Here is a 23,356-nt window from a genome sequence, read left to right on the forward strand (position 1 = left end):
AGAGGTGCTTGGGGCACTTCACGGTGCCAGAGGTAGCTTTACAGAGATGAAGCTGATCCAGGAAATACCTCACAGTGTGTGAGCCCCATGCCATCGCCTCCCGCCCCAGCTGGTCCTTCCCCCCTTTCACAGCACACACAGGACAAGCTCTTTCCGCTTCGGATTATCTCAGCAGGCGGACTTGGCTGTGGGCCCCACATTCCTTCCAGCCTAGCGCTGCCCTGAGCCTGGGCCAAGCCCTGCGTGCTGCTGCTATCGCTCGGGCCAGGGCCGAGCCTGGAGGCTGTTCTGCTGCTGGGGTAAGCCCCACTGGAGGCCGAGATCCTAAATGCCATTTTCCTTGAGCTCCAGGAGGGTTGTGGTGGGCCTGGTGCTGGTGTTTGGATGGAGGTTAGCCTGATGGCCTTCCCTGCTGACCGTCCTCGATGGACCAAAGCTGCTGCTGCTCCCTCCCAAAGTTCCCACTTTGCATAAGCACTTTCCCAGGGAAGGCAGGACATGTCCCCATCCCTTGGGGCAGATGATGGCATCATCTAGCCATGAGCAGTGAGGCAGCCCTGGCCCTGCATTTTCCACAGGAAAATGTCCCTGTGGCTGGATCACTGGCCCTATGGATGAGCTCTCTCATTTGGGTTCCTCAAAGCGTTAGGGTGGGCCCGTGGTGAGGCAGGGGCTGCTGGTGCTTCTCTAAGGGTGGAGGTGGCCCCAGCACCAGTCCCTGAGTGACTTATGCCCCTTCCTTCACCCCTCAGCCGTGGCTTGAGTCTGTGGGTCCTGCTGCAGGGCTCAGGCCCAGAGGTGTCCCCCTGTGCTGGAAGATGGGGAGGACCCCCTCTGTGGCCCCTAGCCCAGCCCTCCACCCTCCTTCTCTGCTTTGGAGGTGTTTGGCCTGATGCCTGGGACCAGCTGGTCTCTGTGAGCACTGGGGGAGTTTCTCATAGCAGGGTGGGCACTTTGCAGCAGTGCAAAGTAACTGGGGGCATCCCAGCACCGCACTGCAGGGAGCAGCAGGCCATGGGGAGGTCCCATCCTGCCCAGGGTGCCAATTCAGGCAGGAGCTGGAGGTGTGCAGGGAGCAGGGGCTAAGGGGGGAGCTGAGTCTGCATGGCGTGGGTGAGCATACTCAGCTGCTTGGCAGATGAACAATGTGCTCTCCCAGCCAAGCCCACAAGCTGCTAATTTTAGCGATTACATGAATTTTTCCAAGCAGTCTCGAGTCTCTCGGTGATTCAGAGCCACTCAGCTTTGCTGCATCCACCACCCTGGCCGTGGGGATGTGCTGGAGGTATGCCAGAAGGGACAGACAGACACGGGACTGCCCTGCTGTCCTGTAGCAAGGCATCTCCATCAATAAGTGATGCTGCTGTTCTGGGGCTCCATCGTCTCCTTGAAGGTGCAGGGGTACAACAGTGGTTCCACACCATCCAGGGCTTGGTCAGGGGGGCTTCAGCCTCTGGCTGGTACAGCCGGAGGTGGGAAAGGTCCACCAAGCAATGCTGAACCTGGGGCTTTCCTGCAGCATGAGACCCAGCCCACTCCATCCAGCACCGTGTGAGCTCCTGGCTCTGCAGAGCAGCCTCTCCCTGCAAAATGCTTATCACCCTCAATCACATCCGTTTGCTGTCTCAGGAGCTGCCTCTCCCCTCCAGATGTGCGGGGTGTATACGTGCTGCTGTCCCAAGCTCTTGCACTGTGTTTCTCTCCCTTGTAAGTAGCCTGGGGCGAGCTCCCATGCGCTCACCTCCGGGAGTGGCTGCAGAAATGGTGCACAGGCTTGTGCCATTTGTTACCCAGCCCTTCTTTATTTTTAGCGATGTCTTGAAAATAATAATCTTTTCGGGCCAGGAGACAAAGCCAGTTTCCTGAGGCCTGGGTAGAGGCAGGTGGGTTTTTGTTAGGACTGTTACCTCTACTGCTCTGAAACTTTGCATTGTGGTAGGGGCCATAATCTGATGACCGCCCCTCTTGGGGCAGGGTGTTTGAGGTACCCACCACTGCCTCCCTGTCTGCCCTGGGGCAGCACTGCTTGGAAAGAGGCGAGTCTGACATTCCTCTGACGAACTGGGCTTGGGGCAGTGGTTTATCGGAAGTGCTGAGGTTTAGTTTCTGTGTTGCCTCGCTGAAAAGCTGTGAGCTTCTGGGTGAGTCAGAGCGGGCAGGAGCCCAGCAGCACTGGCAGTGGGCAGACAGAGCCGGTGATGAGGCTGTGAGAGCCCTGCTCTTGTCCCAGGGCTGCAGGGAGCACGCAGCTCCCAAGCCCAGTGTGACCTCCAGCTGCACTGCTGTCACAGAAGTGGGAAGATTGTTTTGGGAAGAATGGTTCTGGGGAACTGCTGTGTCAATAGAGTGTGAACTAGAGCAGTTGGTGAGTGGTGTTTTCAAAATGCCCATTCTCTGTGCCCAAATGCCTGGGTGTTGCCCCAGAGCAGGCAGGAAGCACGGCCAGGGGTAGTTTCAGCCTCTGCACTCACTCTCCAGCCAGAGAGGGGTCCGTGGCCATCCAGCATGTCCTATGGCAGATGAGCCTCCCATGCAATCTCACACAGTGGTGGCCGTGGCCTCCAGCTGAGGTCCCACTCCCTACCATGTTCCCACGATCCCTGTCTCCTTCCTTTGAGACTGTCTGGGAACTCTGCTCTCCATCCCTGCAGTTTATTCTAGTCTGGCCCCCTCTCTGAACAAGGTAGCTGTCCCTTCCACTGCCCTGCACGCTCCCACCTCTCACAGCATGACACGTTTCCTCTCCCTTTTCCAGGAGCAGCCCCACGCTGTTCCCATCCTGAGCAGCTCATCAGTACCATCCGGAACATGAGCAGAGGTTGCTGCAACCAGCGGAAACATGGGTGGGCTGAGACAGGATTAGATGCCTTCAGGGAAGTTCCAGCTGCTCCGTGCTTAGCAGGCGACTGCAGTGGCTCTCCAGGAAGCCCAAAGGGGCCACACACGCTGACTGTCCGTAGCTGCTTCCTCCCGAATATCTGTTCCCGGTTGCTGCTGGACTGGGACTGCCCTGAGGAGGTGGATGAGCTGGGAAGACCTGGGCTGGGTGATGGGACCCAAGGACACCCCAATGTACCGATGTGGGCTGGAGGGAGCAGGGGAGGAATGGCAGCAGGTGCCCCTGAACAAGTCGATGGTGCTTTCCAAACACCCCTGGGTACCAGGCTCCATCACCTGTGTGTCAGGAGTGCTGAGGGGGCAGAGCAGTGGCACCCACTGGGAGACAGCCATTGTGCTGCTCTGGGGTTGCAGGGATGCCTGCAATGGGGGTTCCTCAGCACCCAGGTGATCCTCATGGCTCATGGGCAATGCTCTGGCTTACTGAGGGCTCTCTGAAGCAGCCTGGCCTGTGGCTGGCACTCACGCAACTGCTGACCCTGGCGTGGTACCCTCTTCCTGGCAGCGGTGGTTGTGGTGCCCAAAGGACAAAGCCCACAGTGGCTGCTAGTGGGTTTGTGGCCCGTTGGCATCTGTGGCTTTGGGGGGAATGAGAGGTGTGATCCGGGCAGGGTCAGTGCACCAGGGGTCTGCCTGCTCTGGTGGCCCTGGGCTGGGGCACAGCCAGAAGTCCTAATACTTACAGGAGCCATAGACAGGGACACAAGAGCTGTGCCTGTGCCAAGGAAGTGCCGTGGAACAGCCCTGGTGCGAACTCGTGCCAGGGAAGGACAGGGTTGTGCCCAGGGCTCTGGCTTTGCCTTGTCTGCCCCCATGGGTCAGGGCACCTGGCTGGGTACCACTGGGGACCAGGGGGGCTCCCAGGGCCAAGCTGCTGCCTGGGCACTGGCTGACATGAGCAGCATGTTCACAGGGACCCTCTGCTTGTCTTCTTACAAGAGCACTGGGGTTCAGGAGGGGGAAACCCAAAACTCCATCCTTGAGATGCTTGCTTTGCTGAGGAAATAGGAGTTGGAAGCAGCTCTGCTTCAGCGCTTTCCCTAACCCCGCCACTGCCCCTGTGCTGATTCATTGATTTGGACGGGTTATATACTGGGAGGGGAAGAATGAACCACACTCTGCTCTCTTGCCAGCACGGGGCTGTGCTCACTCGGCGCTCATGACTGCAGGACACTCGGGTAAGTCTCCTTCTCCTACTGCCCCTGTGAGTGGATACGGATCCCGGGGACTCCCAGGGCAGCCCCAAGGGTTGGTGGTGGAGTGGTGGGATCTGCATGTTCAGCATTTTTTTATTTGATGGAGATGTTTATCTTGCAAGGGCTCTCTGAAAAAGTGAGACCACTTGGATGCTGTGGGAGCTGAAAGAGTTACATAGGCAATGTATCCCAGACAATGATCAATAGAGAAAATTAAGTGGGGCACAGGAACATTTTGGGGTCCAGTGTTAGGAGCAGTGGGATGCTGAGGGGCTGAGCAGTAGAGAATGTTCAGCCTCTTGGTCTGTAAGTTTCTTGTCCCTAGAAGAAAAAGAGAGATCAATTGTTTCCAGCTGCCTTTCCTGAAGGTTGCTCTAGTGTGGGTGCTCTCAGTGCTGCCTTAGCAGGGAGTGACATGAGCAGGGCTTTTGATGTGCCAAGCTTTTGGGGAAGTTTATAAATGTCTTGCTATAAACAAAGCTGTTCTTGGATGCAGATTGTTTCCATATGGGAAACATAAACTATGCTGGCTTGTGGAGGACTCCTCCCTCCCTGTCTGAGAGCAAGAGGGTTCCCTGGGGGGAGGGCGGGGAGGAGGGCAGGGGCTGTGCCCCAACACCCTGGGTGCCAGCTGAGGCACTGTGGCCACACTCCTCTGCTGCCTGACTCGCCTGTCTGGCTGAGCTGTGCTCAGAGCAGAAGGAGTTGCAGGTTTTCTCCCACCCTTGTGCCACATGAAGCTGTTAAGGGGGGCTGCTCCATGCCCGCTTGGCACAAGGCTGCTGCTTTAATCTAGGGAGGGAGTAAGCTCCCAGGCCAGAGGAGGGAGGAGAGGGTGTCCACGGTATCTGTGCTTGTGGGGTAATGGAGAACTGTGCTGTAAGGCCCTCCCTTCCCTGGGCACCAGCCCTGGCACCAGCCTGTGTACACGTGCCCACATCAGACACTGATGGCAAAAATAGGCCAGGCTGAGACCTCCTGCTGGGGATGGGAGGGACACAGGGCCACCCAGTACCCAGCCTTTGCTGGGAGCTGGCAAGGGTCCTGTTGACCCAGGCTCCTGCAGCACTGGAGCTAAAGCATCCCCAGGCACTGCTCTTGACTTTGCAACAGGAGCTCAGAGTTAGGAGGGTGCTTGGGGTGCTGGGGCAATGCTGGGACCCGCTGTGGGTGCCACAAGCCAGCTCTGGTAAAGGTCTTGGCTCTTTGGTGGTGCCAGGAGGCCAGTGCTGCTGGTAGCAGCTCGCCACACTCTGTAAAACAGGAAACCACACTCCCGGCTGCCAGAGGAGCCAAGAGAGCTGGGACGCCAGGGATGCCACTAATAGCTGTGGTATGGCAGCCAGGCACCATGGTCCCCAGCTCTGTCTTGCTCTGAGCTCCTGCCTGGGCTGTGCCAAGCCTTGCCTGCCCCCAGCCTTCCTCGCATGTCCTCCTCTGCCTCGTTGCCGTGCTGGGAGCAGGATGGCCACAGCCTCAGCGGCTTTTTCCAGAGGAAAAGCAGCATCCATCCCTGGCAGTGGCCCTGGCAGCTGGGAAATCTCAGGGGTTGAACCCCTCTCCTTTGTTTTTTCTGCAGGTCCAATGGAGCAGGGAGGCTGGCAGCGGTGGCTGCTGCTGCTAGTGGGCATCCAGCTGGCCAGTAGCCAGTGCCCAGAGCAGTGCCAGTGTGTCCGTAGCGCCCAGGTGGAGTGCTTTGGTGCTGACATCACCACGGTCCCCAGCCCCATCCCTGCCAATGCCATGACCCTGCAGATCATCAACACGCGAATCGCCGAGCTGGGCGACGCCGCCTTCGGCAACGCCTCCCTGCTGATTGGGCTGCGCGTTGAGAAGAACGCCCTGTCGCGCATCAGCCCCAGGGCCTTCCAGAACCTGCCCGACCTACGCTACCTCAGCCTGGCCAGCAACAAGCTGCAGGAGCTTCCTGTGCAGGTCTTTGAGCCTCTGGACAAGCTGGAGTCTCTGCTCCTCTCCAGCAACCAGATCCTCCAGGTCGAGCCTTCCCACTTTGCCCATCTGAGCAACCTCAAGGAGCTGCAGCTGCACGGGAACAACCTGAAGGAGCTGCAGGAGGGGGTGTTTGACCAGCTGACCAGCCTCACCAAGCTCAACCTGGCCAGGAACAACATCGACCGCCTGCCGCCCCGGGCCTTCGAGCGGCTGGCGCGGCTGCAGGTGCTGCGGCTCTACGAGAACCGGCTCCGGCACATCCCGGTGGGCACCTTTGATGGGCTGCCAGAGCTGCAGGAGCTGGGGCTGCACCAGAACCAGCTGGAGACACTGTCCCCAGAGCTCTTTGTACACAACACCAATCTGCAGAAGCTCTACCTGTCCAACAACCTCCTCACTACTCTGCCGAGCGGCGTCTTCTTGCCCCTGCACGCCCTTGCCAAGATCACCCTGCACGCCAACCGCCTGCAGGACATCTCTCCCAGTGCCTTTGGGCCCATGCCCAACCTGCAGGAGCTCTGGCTCTACGAGAATGAGCTTTCCACCCTCCCCACTGCCGTCTTCAGCAACCTCACCCAGCTGCAGCTCCTGGTTCTCAGCAAGAACCGTCTGCGGTTGGTGGCACCAGGGGCTTTCCAGGGCTTGGGGGAGCTGCTGGAGCTGTCGCTGCACTCCAATGCCCTGCGCCGCCTGGATGCCCGGGCACTGGAGGGGCTGCCCAAGCTGCAGAACATCTCTCTGCACCATAACCAGCTGCAGGCGCTGCCACAGGGCCTCTTCGGGGCCACCCCTGGGCTGCGGCACATGCAGCTGCACTCCAATGCCCTGGAGTACCTGCCTGGCGGCATCTTCTCCCCGCTGACTGCCCTGCGAGAGGTGAGGCTGCACAACAACTCCTGGCGCTGTGACAAGGGCATCCTGCCCTTGCAGGGCTGGCTGGAGGAGAACCCTCACAAGGTGGGTGAGATACCCCCGCTGTGTGCCCAGCCTCCTGCCCTGCAGGGCATCCCCATTGCCGGGCTGCCACGGGACCAGTTCATCGACACCCAGCCCCCCACTGCTGCTCCCTATCCCAGCACCCTGCTCCCTGCTCACACCTCCGAGGCAGCATCCCCAGAGGATGCCTCGATGGAGCCCCCCATGGGGCTGCCAGCCTCCCCACAGGAGGAGGAGGAGGAGAAGAAGGAGGAGGAAGAGAGGGGGCAGTGGGGGCTGACACGCCTGCAGAGTGGGGTGGTGATAGCAGTCGTTGTGCTGGTGTGCGTGGCCCTGCTGGCAGCTCTGGTGGCACTGGTGGTCTACGGCTGTAGGAAGAAGAGCCACGTTGTGCTCATGAGGATGAAGGCTCCGAATGAAGCCTGAGTGTCTGGCAGACCCTGAGAGCAGAGGTGCTTGTGGGGTCAAGGACATGACAGTGGCTCTGCATCAGCTGCCCTTGCTGACTGGGATGGGACAACATCACCGTGTGTGCTGCGTGTACCCCTGTCCTGCTCTGCTTTGCTCTGCCCCTGGTCTGCAGCAGGGCCTCCCCACCGAGTGACCTCCCATGGCTGCCCACTATCCCCAGCATTTACTGCCTCCAGTGCAGCCTCTGTGCTCATTCCCTGCCCGGGTCCAGCAGCTAAGCTGTGGGATGCAGAGCCAGGAGCCACAGCCTGGCCACGATGGTGCTTACCCCAAATAACAGGACTTCCCCATCCTTCACCTTGCATCATTCCCTGCAGTGCTGCTGCCCTTGTGCTGCCTGCCTCTTCCCCACCTTCTGCCCCCGCGATGCCTCCCCCCTTGCCCCTGCCTGGGCAGGCAGTGCGAGCCATCATGCTGGGCCGGGAGCCGAGCGAGCACCTTGGCCCCAGGAGAGCTGCATGTCGTCGTGCTGCTCCGTCACTCACGGGTGCCTGGGCAGGGCTCCCCGCCGGGCTGGGTTGCTGCCCAGGCTGGCACACCCTGAGTGTCTCAGCTGCGTCCCAGCTGCCCTCCCTGCCTGCAGGCAGGGCAGGCCAGAGCACAGCCAGCACCGTCCCCTGGTCCCAGCATCTGCCTGCTCCCCTCGTGCACCTGCAGCCAGGAGAGCCACGGGACAGGGTGCTGGCATCGGGGACGGGCAGGAGCAGCCCCCCAGCCCTCACTGCATGCTGGTGCTGACCGTGCTGTGGCCGTGCCCCTGCCTGCAGCGCCCTGCCTCAACCCCACAGGGTGCCAGGGGCTTGCACTGGCCCCACTGCGAGGGTAGTTAGAGGAGTGGGACAATGGGTGTGCAGTGTCTGCAGGGGCTGGGAGAAGCTCCTGTGCTTGTGCCCCTGGGCTGCTGGAGCATGTTGGGGCTGCTTCTACTCCTCCCCTTCCCTGGTTCCCATTTCCTTAATACCCTCTGCCAGCTAGTGAGCAACCTGGTCCTGCTCTGCTTGGCAAAGCTTTTTCATCCTCTTCGTACTCCCTTGAGTGCCCTCCTGTGTGTGCCCAGTGCCCCTGCCTGGTGGCAGCCCTTGGGCAGGTGGATGCTGGCAGCACAGAGTGGGGGGGTCAGCAAGTGCTGGCTGCTCTGCAGTTTGCAAATGGGTGCCACGCCATCCCCCCTCAGCACCTATATCCAGCTGCCTTCTCCAGCTGTAGCACGGCCATGGGGGGATTCAGCTCATCCCCATGTGTGGCGTGGTGGCACCAGGCGGCCTGAGGACTGCTGCTGTGGGACAAGGTGCATGTTTGGTGTCCACCCTGCAGTGCTGGCTGCTCACAGCACCTCAGTAGCCAGTGCTGGCACAAGCAGCTCTATGCTGGTGCACATGATGGGTCACTCCTCTGGGCTGGGGCCTGCATGATAACAGAAGACACAGGACCGTGTCTCGGGGCTGTTGGGTGCTGATGTGTGACCTTCCCATTAAAGTGCCATTGTCCACTCCAAGTGCCAAGAGCTGTTTTTCACTCCTTCCTGGTGTGCAGCAGGGAATGGCCCAGTAGGGACAGGGGCTGCACTTGATTTCCACTCCTCAGAGATTTTTACCATGTTGAGGAAAAGCCTGTTGACTCAGGGTTGGTGAGGCTGGGAGAGGGTTAGTGGGCTGTCTTTGCAGAGCCCTTGCTGGTCCCTGGACTCCAGCCTGGGATGATGGACCAAGGAGGGCTAAGCCATACAACAGCAGTGGGTGGGCTTTTGGAGAATGAGCTGAGACCTCAGCGAGCTTCTCGATGGAGACACTGACTGCCTCCTGCACAGTCCCCTGCTGGGGTGGTAGGGAACTTGCTTGGCTCCCTTCAGAGCTGGCTGCCACTGGATTGTGTCAGCTGAGTTTTTCCATGTGTCACCATCTGCTCCATGAGGCTGACTGAGTGCAGTAAAGTATCCCTCCTCCTGCCCCTGGGGGTGCCTCCATAGCTGCTGCCAGCCCAGCTTGTTTCAACGCAGGCCCTTGCAATGCAGCTCTTATGACAGTGTGTGCTGCTCCTCCAGGCAGGTTGAAACTCCTAGGGAGTTCAGCTGATCCATGAGTCATCCTCACCATCCCACTGCTGGCTGGGATGTAAAAGCCCTGGTGACCACCATGATGGTCCCACAGTAGTCCCCTCCCCATAGAATCATAAGGTTGGAAAACACCTCTAACATCAAGTTCAACCTTCATCTGCCTTGCTAAGCTGCACCTGGTCTCTTCTCTCATGGCAGAGATATTTTGAGCACTATTTCCCAGTGAGATTTAATAAAGACCTGGGGCTCTCTTAGGGGGCTTCTGGAAGCAAGCATGCTGACCTTGGTGTGGGACTGGAGCCACCCGTGACAGCAGCACCCTGCTACCATCCCTGCACCAGTGGATGTCCGGGGCCAGGACCCCACTTCCTTGCCAGGATGCTCACAGGCGGCTGCCTCTGGCCTCACCTCTAGTCCTCCTGGGGCCGGGTTATTTTTCAAAGTGCTCCAAGGACACGGGTTGTTGTTGCTGATAAGCAGTGAGGGGCAGCTCCGCCCCAGCAGGAACAGCTTGTCCCTGGCTTCGGCTGGCTTCCCATCCGCCCCAGAAAACACTGTCCCAGCAAGCAGCATCCCTGCAAGTCTGCTGCAGGTTCGGCGACTGTCCCCATGATGTCACACTTGGTAAGTGGTCCCCACACTGCTCGGGTAGTTTGGGGGCCTGGGATGGATGGGAGCCACTGTCAGCTCTGGTGAACACAAGTGGGATAGAGGAAAGGAAATGCCAAGCCCAGTGCTGCTCTCAAGTGCTGGTGTAAGTCCAGGAGAGCTCCACTGACACAGGGTGTCTGCAGGTGGGCATTGCTGTGGGGCGGGCAATATCCCCCATCACAAGGCAGCACCGGCATGTATCCCAGCTAGGGAGGGACTGGCAGAGGTCTGGAGGCCACTGCCTCAAAAAGTACCTCTGTGGGCTGGGAATAGGTGTTTGGTCAGGCTGAATATCCCTCCAGCAGGTTTAATGCTGCTCTGATTGCTTGTGGAAAAAGAAGCACCTGACAGGCAATTAGAAATACAAGTGGTGGAGCCCACTCCTATTGCCACTGAGCTCAGAGCTGCCCTGCAGGGTTGTGCCCATTACCTAGTGTGTGCAGCACAGCCCTGTGTTTCACATATTCTCCTGCCCCAGAGCCTGGCTTTGTGCCTGTGGAGACGTCTGACAAGGGTACAGATTCCCCCCAAGACTTCCACGGACCCAACACAGGTCCCACCTCAGCTGCTGCTCTGCAGGATGTGGCTGCTCGCCACCTTTGGTGAGGGTGGCACCACTCTGGTTTTCATAGGGTGGGCTGGGGTACAGAGTAAAAACCCTGGGGCGACATCTGGGAGGGAAGTGCTCCCCATTCCTGCAAGGGGAGTGCTGGGGAGGTGCTGGCAGCTGGGGCTGGAGGGATGCCACATGGCCAGGGCAGCAGCCTGTGCTGGTGGTGTCCCAGAGGTTGATCCTGCTGTATTTCTGGCTGCAGAAGCCCTTTCCCCAGCAGTGCCCGCCTGTGGGTGCAGATTTCTGCTGTGTCAGGGCATAGGGTGAGGCTTGGTTCCTTCTCCAGTGCAGGCTGGTGATCTACATGCTGCTGGGGCTGGGGTCCCTGCTGGTGGGGGGGCTGCCCCCATCCTGCCCCCCTACCTGCCAGTGCTATGACACCTCCAAAGTCTTCTGCTCAAACGAAAGGATGCAGGAGATCCCGGAGGGCCTGCCGGGAAGTGCCACCCAGCTCTTCTTCGTGGAGACAGCCCTAAGCAGCATCCACAGCAGGGCTTTGGGCTCCAGCACCACCCTCACCAAGCTGGTCTTCATCAACAACAACATCCAAGAGCTGGAGGCTGGTGCCTTTCAGGGGCTGCCCAGCCTCACTGAGCTGGAGGTGTCAGGCAACCCCTTGCCAGCCGTCAGCCTTGGGGCGCTGGCAGGATTGACCAGCCTCAGCAAGCTCTCCCTCAGTGCCAACGCCATCCGCACTCTGCAGCCGGGGCTCTTCACCGCCTCATGCCGCCTGCAGGACCTGCGCTTGTCGGGGAACAGGATCGAGGCACTGCCCCCAGGCATCTTCCGCCCGCTCCGGCAGCTGCAGGCCCTGGACCTCTCACAGAATGCCCTGGCTGAGCTGCCGGATGGGCTGCTGGCCCCACTTGTTGCCCTTCGTGTCCTCAAGCTCAGTGACAATCTGCTGGCACGGTTACCTCCTGGTGCTTTCAGGACCCTTGGCCAGCTGACTGAGCTCCACCTGGATGGCAACCAGCTGAAGGAGCTGCCAGCCGGCATCTTCGCTGGGCTAGGGGGGCTGCGGCGGCTACAGCTGCAGCACAACACCCTGGGCAGCCTGGCCCCTGACATCTTCGCAGGTCTCCTCAACCTCACTGTCCTCAGCCTGGAGGGCAACCACCTGGCCACCCTGCCTGCCACCCTCTTCACTGGCACCCCTGTCCTCCTCCACCTCTCACTGGCTCTCAACCGGCTGGAGACAGTGCCCCAGGAGCTCTTTGCTAACCTGTCAGTGCTGGAAACACTGGCACTCTCACACAACGCCATTGATCACCTGCCCACTGGGGTGTTCCAGGGGCTGGCACGGCTGATAGAGCTACGGCTGAGCCACAACCACCTCTCCAGCCTGCCAGCGGGGCTGCTGGCTGAGCTGCCCCTCCTCACCGCCCTGGTGCTGGACCACAACCGCCTGGCCCGCCTGCCCCCGGGGCTCTTCGATGCCAACAATGAACTGGTGCGTGTGGGGCTGTCTGACAACCCCTGGGTCTGTGACTGCCACCTCTCCTACCTCCTCCGCTGGCTCCAGAGCTTTGCTGAGCCCCTCATCCATGGCCAAGCCTTCTGCACCAGTCCAGCTGCTTTCCAGGGCCAGTCCCTGCTGGAGGTCCCCCGCAGGCAGCTGGAGTGCCCAGGAGCACACGGTGTCCCACCAGAGGAAGGCTGGGACAGAGACGCCCCGGGGCAGTGCACCTACACCAACCCCGAGGGCACTGTAAGCATGGCCTGCAATGCCACAGCCTGCCAGCAGCTCAGCCTTCGCCTCCCTCAGGAGCAGGGCTTGGGGCCAGTGTACCAGGGTGCCTGGGTGCTGCGCTCCCGCTGTGGCACGCTGCAAGTCAGTGTCCTTGTCACAGCACAGAGCGGCAACGAGGCCACATCCCCAGGTCTCCCCGCAGTGCCCTAGAGCTTGGGCAGGCGTTTGCTTCTGCACTGGCGACCTCTGAACCAGCCTGGGAAACAAACGGCTCTCCATCTCGCTCTGCTACCGCTGCCATGGTCACCAGCTGTCACCGAGCTCTCCACAACAGCTGGCCTGCTGGTATTTATCCTCTCAGCTATGTGTTTCCTGTGTATTTCAAATATAATTAAAATGTATCTATGACTTCTGTGCTACCAGTTCCCATGGCAGAGAGAGGACTCGTTCTGTTCCTCCACCACTGTCTGTGTGTCTGGGAGAGGCAGTGAAGGTCGATGTGGTACACTGGGATCTTGTCAGGGGCTCTGCATAGTGTGGCATAGGTGCGAGTGCCTGTTGGTGAGTAGGTGCCACTCTGGCATGGTCATGGTGTGCTCATGTCTGCCTGCTGCAGCCACCGTCCCTTGGCACTGCAGAGGGAAGAGAGGCCCAGCTGCAGCCTGGCAAAACCCCCAGGACACAGGTTTGTGTTGTCCAGGGGAGGTGTGGGTGAGTGCTGCTGATTGCCCAGCAAGGGGCATGAGCTGCCTGGCTGCAGGGTGAGCTCCAGCCCAGGTGTGCACCGGCAGGGCCCCCCTACCCTGTCAGGGCTTAGTCTGCAGCCCTGCAGCCTGAAAATGGAATGTGGGAAGTTTCACATAAACAAGAGGAAGAATTTTCCTGTGAGGGTGAGTGGAACAGGTTGGCCAGCGAGGTTGTAGAGTCTCCTTCTCTAAATATACTCAAAAGCCATCTGTACAGAGCCTGGGTACCCAGAGAACCCTACTTCAGTGGGGAGGTTGGACTAGATGACTTCCACTGGTCCCTTCCGACCTCACCCCTCCTGGGATTCTGATTCTGTGACCTGTGGAGATGAGGCACAAAGTCCTGGCAGCGCTGCCCACCCAGGGGGTGACAGGTAAGGCGTGTGCTCCCCTGGCAGGGCAAGCGTGGGTGCACACCCAGGGGTGTAAGAGCACACGTGTGTCTGTCCGTGTCCGTGTGTGCCTGTCCGTGTCCCTGTGTCCCTGTGTGTCAGTGTGTGCCGGTCCGTGTGTGTCTGTCCATGTCCATGCATGTCTGTGAGTGTCCCTGTGTCTGTCCATGCGTGTCTGTGAGTGTCCCTGTGTCTGTGTCCATGTGTGTCTGTGAGTGTCCCTGTGTCTGTCCGTGTCCGTGTGTGTCTGTCCGTGCCCACGTGTGTCTGTGAGTGTCTCTGTGTCTGTCCGTGTTCGTGCGTGTCTGTGAGCGTCCATGTGGCTGTCCGTGTCCGTGCGTGTTGGTGTGGCGGTGTTGCGGCACCATCTCGTGGCCGTCGGGACAGAGCTCCACGGGCCCGGCAGAGCCGGGGGAGTACCCAGTGGGCACCTGGGTGCGTCCGACATTGATGTTGGAAAGGGGTAAGGCTGCTGAAAATGTGCAGTAGTTCGTTTTCAGATTTGCCAGGAAAAGTGCAATGAAACCCAGCAAGCAGAAGCTGAGCTTTTGCAGGCGCAGGAAAACAGAAGAAGATGTTTAAATGCAATCAGTGCAATTACCCATGGGGAAGCAATGGATATCCTGTCAGTTTAAGTCTTTGCATCAAAAAGAGCATCCCACAAGATGCCCTGCACCAGCCAGGAGCTCTGGGTGTCACCGTGGGAGGGTCTTTGGCTTGCGCTGGGGTGCAGCACACAACACCAGGGCCAGCAAGGTGTGGAGCTGTGGGGCTGAGCACAGAGCCCAGGTGTTGTCTTATCTGTCCAGCCACAGATGTTTCACTGTTTATAAGCATTAAAAAATGGTTTCAGAACTGCTCTTTTAGCTGCATAAGGCGAATACTGAGGAACGAAACAGCTGTCTGTTGTGTCGATGGGGGTGGTGTTTGTGAAACTGGTGAGTTACCCTGGTGGAGATATGAGACCACAGAGACCATTGCCTGCAAAACAGGCTGGCCTGGAGATCTTCAGGTTTCCCTGGATGTTACGAGTCAAGTGGTGCCAGCAGATAACGCCTGGGGAGTACGTGACTGCGTCCCCTCCAAGGGGTTTCTGCCGTGGCCCCCTGCACTGGGGACACAGCTCCTCTGTTGGCTCCCTGGCTGTCCCTTATCTCCCCACACAGGCCTGTGTCCTGACCTCACATGAAACCGAGCCCTGTGCCTGGGACGTGGATAAAGGGCTGGCCAGGTGATGAGACCCCCATCCAGTGTCCTCACTCCTCGCATGGCATGGCTCGCTCCGGTGGCTGAACTTGTTTGCAAGTGCTCAACCAGGTAAGTGATGCAAAATGCTTTTGTTTGCTCTATAAAATGTTCTGTGAGGGGTGGTGTGGAGGGCTGTTGGTTGTTTCCTTGCAGCAAGGAGCAGGGGAGGATGCAGTGCCATGAGCTCGGACCATCCCTCCATGACTCTGCCTGGCTGGAGTGGGGGACAAGCAAGGGACCACAGTGAGGGTTTTAAAAGGGCTTTGCAATTCAAAACTGTCTATTTTCATCTCCACATACCCAGACGTTTCCACCTGCACATTTCACCCACTGCACTGCCCCTGCAGCAGATGTGAAGCAGGCACTTCTACAACCACAGCCCCAGCTCCCCCGTCTGAGTCTCCCTGGGGAGAGGAGAGGCAGGGATCAGCAGTGGCTTCTGCCCTGGGAGCCATGGGGGCAGCCTGCACAACCGATGTCACCTCCCATCCATTTTTCTTCAAACCCAGTGGCTTTTATTCTCCTGTATTTGCTGACATCTCAACATTTAAAAAAAATAACTTTTCATAGCAAATTTACCCTCCCAGAATAAGTTTTTTTGCATGGTCAGCTTTGATGGACACCCAAGAAGAAACCCATATGTCTTTTCTCTGCTCCCAGGGCTGTGAATCAAAAGTTGGAAATACGGTCATGGCAGTTAAACCCCAGCTAATGTGTTAGCTGAGTGTTTCCAAATGTTTCCATGGAAGTAGTGGGCTCTGCTAGAAGGTGTGCATCAGTGACTTCACTTCCTACCTGCAAGATCAGAGCCCCAAATGTTAGGTATTAAAGAGTTAATCTGTGGACATTCCAAGGTTTCGATGAGCCTTGCTCTTAAGCTTGGTTGCTGTTCACAGGTTAACTATTTCTGTCTGACAGAGCTGTATAACCAGGCCAAAATACGGTGCAATCAGCAAGAACCCTGAAAAAGAGATGCTTAGAAACCATGTTTTAAATCAGCCCCCTGAACTCAAAGAAGCAGCAATGAAATAGCAAGTCTACCCAGCACAGTGTGGAAATTCTGAGGACACAACGTCCTCTGGTCTTGGCTGGCTCCTGGGAGCCTTGCTGATCCCTCATTAGCAAGTGCAGAGCTGACTGCTTCTGTTGTTGCATGAATGGGCTGTTGCCCTTCTGACTAACTGGACCCACTGGGGCAGCACTAATGGGCAGCAGCACTTTGCCTTCTTCACCCAGGCAGACTGAGCCTGCAGTTCAAACATGTGAGGAGGGCCAGAGAACAGGCTGTCCGGCCCTTGTCCCTCCTGGAGCATCTCCCAGGGCAAGCCATGAGCTGGCTTGCTTTGCCTCTCCATCCCTTGGTACCAACAGCAGTGAACTTGTGTAAATGCAGTGTATCTTTGCTTGTCCAGTCTCTCTTTTCTGATGAAGTGAGTCATGATACATGAATAGAAGAGTCCTGAGAGCTGAACAACAGTGTGGTACCACAGTTCATGAGCTGTGGACAGAGATTTCTTGTTCTTCATAACTGGTTTTTGAAACCTTTTTTTTCAGGATGATGTACTGGCATTTCCTCTTCCTTCTCCTCCTCTCCTTCAATCCCTATAAATGCCAAGATCAAATCGTGGGTGAAGATCCATATGAAATGCCCAAAGACCACCAGGAGGTCTACAGAGGCACAAAAAATGATGTCAAAGAGATCCCAAAGATTGCAAAACCCTTTGTTTCTGAGATGATCTTTGTGCAAACCAGCATCACTGCTATAAGGAAAGGTGCCTTCAGCTACATGCCCAACCTGATCAAGATTTTGTTTATTGGCAATAAAATCAAGACTGTTGAACCTGGAGCCTTTGATAATTTGGACAAGCTAAGGGACTTGGACATCTCTGGTGCCTCTTTAGAAGAACTGTCTGTGGACACTTTCCAAAACCTCCCAAGTTTACAGAGGCTGGAACTGAGAGACAGCCAGCTCAGATCCATCCCCAAAGGCCTGTTTGATGGGCTGGAAAGTTTGAGAGAGCTCTCCCTGCACATCAATGCAATCCCTTCTCTTCCAGAAGGCATTTTTGATTCTCTTGTCAATCTAACTTTTTTGGACCTGTCTAGAAACAGGATCACAACTCTTCCTGTGAATGCCTTTAGCAAACTCACCCAGCTGCAGGTCCTCCGGCTGTATGAGAATGAATTGCAGGACCTCCCAGAGGGACTGCTAGACAGTCAGCTGGAGCTGCTGGAGCTCAGCCTCCAGAGGAACAGGCTCAGGGCACTGCCACCTATGCTTCTGAGGAGCCTGCCTCACTTGGAGAAACTCTTCTTGGACAACAACCTCATCAGGGTTCTCCCTCTTCAGGGCTTTTTTGGTTTAAACAAACTGAAGTTGCTGACTCTGGGTTCAAACCATATTATGGAGCTCCCCTGCTGCCTTTTTGACACCATGCCACACTTGCGGGAGCTGGATCTGAGTAGGAACAGTTTGGCCACACTTCCAGATGGCATCTTTGTCAACCTCACATCCCTTGGCAAACTCATCTTGTCCCACAACCAGCTATCAGCCCTGCCAAGAGGAGTCTTCACTGGGCTCAGCAAGCTCTTGGATCTCCAGATGGACACAAATCAGCTCTCTGCTCTGGATGAAGGGGTCTTTGCCTCTCTCCCAAATCTGAAAACCCTGAACCTTCGAAAGAACCTGCTGGAGAGTGTTCCCCGTGGGCTCCTAGACCCCCTGAAGAAGCTCAGCTCAGTGTATCTGAGTGGTAACCCATGGAGATGTGACTGCAACCTCTGGTACCTGCACTGCTGGATCCTGGCCAACAGGGAGAAGGTCAAATTGTCCACCCAAGTCTCCTGCAAGAGCCCACCCCACCTGGCAGGGCAAGCAGTAACGTTGCTGAGGGACGAACACCTGACTTGCCCAGGTACTCTGCCGTTTAACACCACGCCATCACAAAGGATGTCAACACTGCTGTCACGTGGAGCTGTGTCCCCAGCAGCACCAACCATGCTGTCATTGGCAGCCTTTCCCATCAGGACACTGCCAACCACTGTTTTACCTGTGGTCACCTCTGCCGTGTTGCCAGCCGTGCCAGTGGAGGCTGCCTTCACCACTCTGTCCCCAACCAAGCAATCTAAGGCCTTTGTCACCACCCCACCACCAGCTGTTCTGCAGAAGGTCCTCATCACCAGCCCATCAACAAACAATAAGCCCAAGACCTCCATCACCACACCATCAACAACTGTGCTGCCAAAGGCCTCCATCACCACACCATCAACAACCAGTGTGCCCAGGTCCTTCATCACCACACCATCAACAACTATGCTGCCAAAAGCCTTCATCACCACCTCGTCACCAGCTGTGCTGCCAGAGACCTCCATCACCATCTCATCACCAGTGCTGCCAAAGGCCTCCACTGCCACACCATCATCATCAGCTGAGATGCCTAAGGCTTCCATCACCATCCCCTCACCAGCTGTTTCAACTTCAGCCATCGTAAGACTACAGTCTCCTGGGGCCAGCCACCCAGAACCTGTGCCACCCACTCTAGCTTCTGCCACCACACCGGTGCCAGCAAGCTCACTGGCAGTCACCACCAGACAAGAGCCTCCTGCTCTTTCAGTGCCCAGGGAGAGGCCAGCCACCACCCCACAGGGAACACCCGTAGCCTCCCTTGTCTCAGCTTCCTCCGTGGCACTCTGGCCATTCCCCAGGACTGCTGCTCTGGGCACAGTCCCGCTGGCCTCACATTCACCATCGCACCATGCTCCTGCATCAGACAGGGAATGGGGCCATTCCACCATGTGTGACTTGTCCACAGTTGGTGCCCAGCCCACCCCCACTGCCCCCCAACACGCTCCTGCCCCGGCAGGCACCGTCCTGCTCCCCACACCTCCTGTCCCCACACCATCAGACTGCACGAGCCCCTGTCCAGCCTCCCCACCCCTGGCCCCCAGCGGTCATCGTGGCTGGGGCTTGTCCCTGTGGACCAGCCCATGGCAGTGCCAGGTGTCCCTGGCCCTGGGGCTGGCCGCGCTGGCACTGCAGGCAGCCTGCACACTGCTGGGGGGGGTGGTTGTCCTTCTCCTTCACCAGGACACCCGCCACCACCCCAGGCCACCTGTGAGGCTGCTGAGTCTTCAGGCCCTGGCTGCTCCGGGGACCCCCAAGCCAGCCCTGGCACTGCCTTGAGCTTTGCTGCCCCTGTATGACCTGGGCTGTGCCAGCTGTCCTCCTTTGGGGTCTGCAGCCGTGCTGGCCGCAGGGTGCGCTGTCCCTGGGATGGGGGTCCCGGCACCCAGGCCGATCCCAATGTAGCGGTCCCAGCACCCAGGCTGTTTTGGGATGCTTTCCGGCTGACTCCTGGCGGTGCTGGGAGCCTGCAAGCCTCGCTGCCTGACGGCCCTTCTGCCAAGGGACACTAGATGGCATCCCGACACAGGCAGTGGCTGCCGCCGCCTGACCGCGGCCACCGAAACGCCGGAGCCCCCGCACCCGCCGGCCGGGACCCCGCCGCACCGCGGACACGGCCGCTCTTTGCTCGTAGGGTCAGGAGCCGCTACCCGAATCTCCTCCCATCCCTGGAAGGTGCCTGTAGTCCTTGGGGAAAAATATCGCAAGGCTTCCTGCCCCGAACCCAGTCTTCTTCCCTGTGCCACGTTATGGGATGTGTCAGTGTCTGTACCACCATCATACACAGACCTCTTCCCTCCCCTCTCCCTCTCCCTTTCCTCCTCCCTGATATTAAAGCCCCCCCTCCCTGCATGTCTGATGGGCTGGTGAGAAGACTGTTTTCATCCTGGGGCTTTTATTGCCGTGACCTGCTTTTGAGGATTCCTGTTGCTTGCTGGAGTGTGGGGTCCCCAGTCAGTGCTGGCCGTTTGGGACTGGTGTAGGACAAGGGCTGACCCTCCGCAGGCAGTGGTACTGTAAGACAATAGATAAGCTTTTCTTCCCACTCTTAAATCTCACCTGTTGCTGAGACCTGGCTGCAGGTCTCTTTGGGAAGCTTGGGAGGAAGGGTTGATGTGAGCCTTCACCTCTGCAGTCTTGGGCTCCTGCCAAGCCCAGGGAAGTGCCAAACTTAAACAAAGGCAGCCATTCCTCTGCAGCTTCTGCCATCACAAAGTGTTGAAACCTTCCCTGGGAAGCTTTATTCCTGGAGAATTGGAGCTGATGAACACAAGGGATGTTCCTTGATTCGGGTCTCTGGGTACCTTTTTTTTGCTCTAGGTTCAGTCTTGATTTTTTGCCCTGTGCAAGGTAAGCTGCTCCCAAATTGGATCCCATTTTCTACAGGGTCGCAGGTGTCTGTCTTCAACTCCTTGCCATTGCAGGCTGGCGCCTGCTCCGTCTTGTCCTGCTTTTGGGTGGCCTTCCCCAGTTATGTGGCATAGGGGCTGCCTGGCTTGGAGGTCTCCCAAGGAAAGAGTCCCTGAAAAGCAATAGTTTGGACATGTGTTTCACAAGGAAAAGTGGGAAAGCAACTCAGAAACCTCCTAGCCAGTGAGCCTTGAGCTCCCCAGCTCCCCTGCCTGGTGCAAGAGCAGGGGAGGGGGAAAGGGGCTTTGTGCTAGAGTGCGTGCCTGCAGCTATGCATTAGGGAGCAGGATATACATCCTTGCTAAGAACCTGCGCAGTGTTACAGGCCCTTCAGCTACTCCTTGAAGTGCTGCTGACGGCTGTGAAATATGGGAGGCGAGCGTGGGGCAGCATATCTGGGCGGGATGGAGCAAGCTGCTCTGGGGCCAGGGCTGGCACAGCAGGTAATGAGATACAGATGAGGGAGAGGGAGTGTTTTTTCTGGCAATCCAGATGGACTCGGCTTAATACTTGATTTAGAGAGTTTGAAAGCGGGACCTGGCTGCTGGGGAGCAGACCCCAAGCACTTCCCGAGGTGATGAGGGGGGGTCTCTGCTGGCTTTTCAGATATTTAATGGCCCAGCACAGTCTAAACAGGGAAGTACTTCGGGGTGAGATTAGCACAACATAATCACATCTTAAAAGGTCTTCAGAGACACAAGGCACGTCCGCTCTCCTATTAATTACTGGTTATTAATAAAGCTGGGGTCAGGCGCGAGGTGTTCGCTCTGGAGCGTGCTGGTTCCCTCTTTGCAGGGCGGTGCTGTATCCGAAAGCAGCACAAAGCCCCGCAGACTCCACCTGTGCCCATCCGGCTCTGGAAGCCAAATGGCCAACATTCCTACAGCTGCTTTTAAAACTAATTTGCCCCATAATACCCTGAAAGGGCCACGTCTTTCTAAGTGCCCAGAACACCTCTAAGTGCCTCAGAGTGCTGTAAAATAATAACAGCCAAGGGTGTTCTCAGCACGGGAATTTCCTGCTATGATCGATTTGTAATTTGCAATGAAAATACAGCGTGCGTGTTCCCAGGGCCAGGCTGGTGCAGCTGGCTCACAGGCAAGAGTCGGCTCCCTGCACCACTTTAGGGCCGATCCTTGGAGGTTTACGGCTGGGCTGGGCTGGGAGGAATTAGCAGCTGTTCCCATTTGCCCCTGTTGGCTCCAGCGTACACCAGGAGGGAAGGAACTGAGAGGGATACATCGTCCTGGGGGCGATGTGCCTGAGCAGCCTGTGGGGCAGCACCCTGGGGTTTCCTGCTTGCTGAGCAAGAGCAGCTGGAGAGCTCATGGAGATGGGGCAGAGCATGGGGGATCTGCACCAGGGAGATCCGTGTTTACTGCTGCAGGGCTCCAGCTCACTGCAATGAAGGTGTGTGGCTGGGGCAGGTGCTGTAGAGTGCACAGTCCCCAGCATACCCTCTCCACTCTGCTGTGGGCAGCCCAGGCATCCCTTAGCCGCACGCTGCTGCACTGGGTAGTGGTTGGTGGGTTTTAGTCTGTGAATTTCTCTGGTTTCTCTGAACTCAGGTAAGATTTTAGCATTCACAGCACCATGTGGTGAGGAGTGCCCAGGATTGCCCATGCACTGAACGAGACATCACCTCACTTTGGTCTTCCTCTGCTTACTGCTCCTTGAACAGGATGCCCCTGGTTCTTGCTTTGGAAAAAAAAAGTTGAGCATCCCTATGTGGCGTCTCCAGGCTGCTTGTGACACTCTGCACCTCTTCCCAGTTGCTGTGGCTGCCTGAGGTCCTCACAGCCTCAGGTGGCCAACTGTTAGAAGCAGAGACAGGACACCATACATGTGTCCTTGAGTGGTGCTGGAACCAGGGGTCTCCAGCATGGCCTGGGAGTCCTGCAGCTGCTGCTGGCTCTCTTCCTGCCCTGTGCAGGTGAGAAGCAGTTCCCACAGCACTGTCACTCATGCTGCAGCACTGACCTGTAACCCTCTGCTTGTCAGCCCTGCTGGGAGCCACCCATGCTGCGGGTGTGGTGGCCTGTCCCTGCCACCTGCCTCAGTTCCCTTTCCTGTCTCTGGGGCACCCCATGGGCAGGAAGGGGGCTTGCAAGCAAAGCTGTTTTTTGTGGCTCATGGGAAGGGGGGCAATGAACACCTGCGTGAGGGGATTTGCACAATAACCCAAGCAAGGAGCAAGCCTGGGCCTCTGCTGGGCAAGTCTCACTGCTGGCTTGTGATGGGAACCTGTCCCAGCTCGTGGCCGCGCTGCCACAGCTTCCTCCCTGCGTGCCTGCCTCGTGTGCCAGTCCCAGACATGTGCAGAGCTGTGCTGGGAGCAGTGTCTCACCAGCTGCTGGTGTGGTTTGAGAGGCATGGCGAGCTGGGAGCTGACAGCTCTGTGCGCTGTGGGCAGAGCAAGAAGGGGCCGGTTTGGCACCCGGTCCTGTAGGAGCAGGGAGATGCTGGCAATGCCACTGGAGAGGTGGGGTGGGTGACACAGGACCTGCAGGTTGAGGACCCAAGCTGGGGCAGCTCCCTGGCAGAGGAGGCAGCTGCTAGGATCAGCCCCTGATCCCCTGCACATGTGCAGCACTCATCCATCCCCTATTGCAGTCAGCAGAGACGGCTTGTGGGCTGGCGGTCATTGCTCAGTGTGCTGCTGTGCCCCCTCGATGCTGGTGGTGGTTTTGAACACCAGCATCACTCCTCTGTGTGTCCTCTGGATGGTTTTTCTCTCCCTCTCCATCCTTCACCTTCAGCATCCCTCTCCACACCCACTCACAGTACCTGTCCAGCCACGTCAGGCTGCCTCTTGCAAGGAACCCTGTGACACACATGGGGCAAGAGCTGAACTGGGACATTCCTACATCTGCTTTGCCCCTGGCATCTCACAACCCTACTGCAGCAGGGGCCTGACTGCCCCAGGGACAGATGGGGCAGCAAGAGAACACACAGCATGGGGGACGAAGCTCAAGCAGATGAGGGGCTGACACCCCTGGCATTCTCATCCTGCCTGCCTCATGCCTTGGGCTGTCCAGGCTTTTCTCCAGGGTTTGGGCAGGGCATGAGAGCAAGGGCAAGAAAAACAAGCTGGTGCATCCTCCCTTGGGCAGTGAGAGAGCCTGGAGGGGCGGAAATTCCTGTTTGTTTAAGGTGCAAACAAGTGCTGTTAATCTGCTGCCTGTTTGTATT

At 57.8% G+C, this 23,356-nt stretch overlaps 3 protein-coding genes across 4 annotated transcripts; all 3 read left to right on the plus strand.

The window, feature by feature from the left end:
* The first annotated feature begins 3,889 nt into the window (after positions 1 to 3,889).
* LOC121671210 (leucine-rich repeat-containing protein 15-like) lies at positions 3,890 to 8,949 on the plus strand. Its single transcript, XM_042042494.1, has 2 exons — positions 3,890 to 4,076; positions 5,674 to 8,949. The coding sequence occupies exons 1-2, from the start codon at positions 4,058 to 4,060 to the stop codon at positions 7,407 to 7,409; spliced, it is 1,755 nt and encodes a 584-aa protein (XP_041898428.1). The 5' UTR covers positions 3,890 to 4,057; the 3' UTR covers positions 7,410 to 8,949.
* A 99-nt stretch (positions 8,950 to 9,048) lies between these two features.
* On the plus strand, positions 9,049 to 12,886 carry CPN2 (carboxypeptidase N subunit 2). Its single transcript, XM_042042495.1, has 2 exons — positions 9,049 to 10,131; positions 11,058 to 12,886. The coding sequence occupies exons 1-2, from the start codon at positions 10,117 to 10,119 to the stop codon at positions 12,672 to 12,674; spliced, it is 1,632 nt and encodes a 543-aa protein (XP_041898429.1). The 5' UTR covers positions 9,049 to 10,116; the 3' UTR covers positions 12,675 to 12,886.
* A 963-nt stretch (positions 12,887 to 13,849) lies between these two features.
* On the plus strand, positions 13,850 to 19,613 carry LOC121671208 (platelet glycoprotein Ib alpha chain-like). Of its 2 annotated transcripts, XM_042042490.1 has the most exons (3): positions 13,850 to 14,919; positions 16,405 to 18,019; positions 18,059 to 19,613. In XM_042042490.1, the coding sequence occupies exons 1-3, from the start codon at positions 14,837 to 14,839 to the stop codon at positions 19,031 to 19,033; spliced, it is 2,673 nt and encodes an 890-aa protein (XP_041898424.1). In that variant the 5' UTR covers positions 13,850 to 14,836; the 3' UTR covers positions 19,034 to 19,613. The 2 variants fall into 2 exon arrangements, with proteins under 2 accessions (XP_041898424.1, XP_041898423.1); XM_042042489.1 differs by having other exon boundaries at positions 13,852 to 14,919; positions 16,405 to 19,613.
* The last annotated feature ends 3,743 nt before the right edge of the window (positions 19,614 to 23,356 follow it).

This window comes from Corvus kubaryi, unplaced genomic scaffold (assembly GCF_017639235.1).
Source record: "Corvus kubaryi isolate FWS band 111438036 unplaced genomic scaffold, C.kubaryi_AGA036_p1.0 37397, whole genome shotgun sequence".
NCBI lineage: Eukaryota > Metazoa > Chordata > Aves > Passeriformes > Corvidae > Corvus > Corvus kubaryi.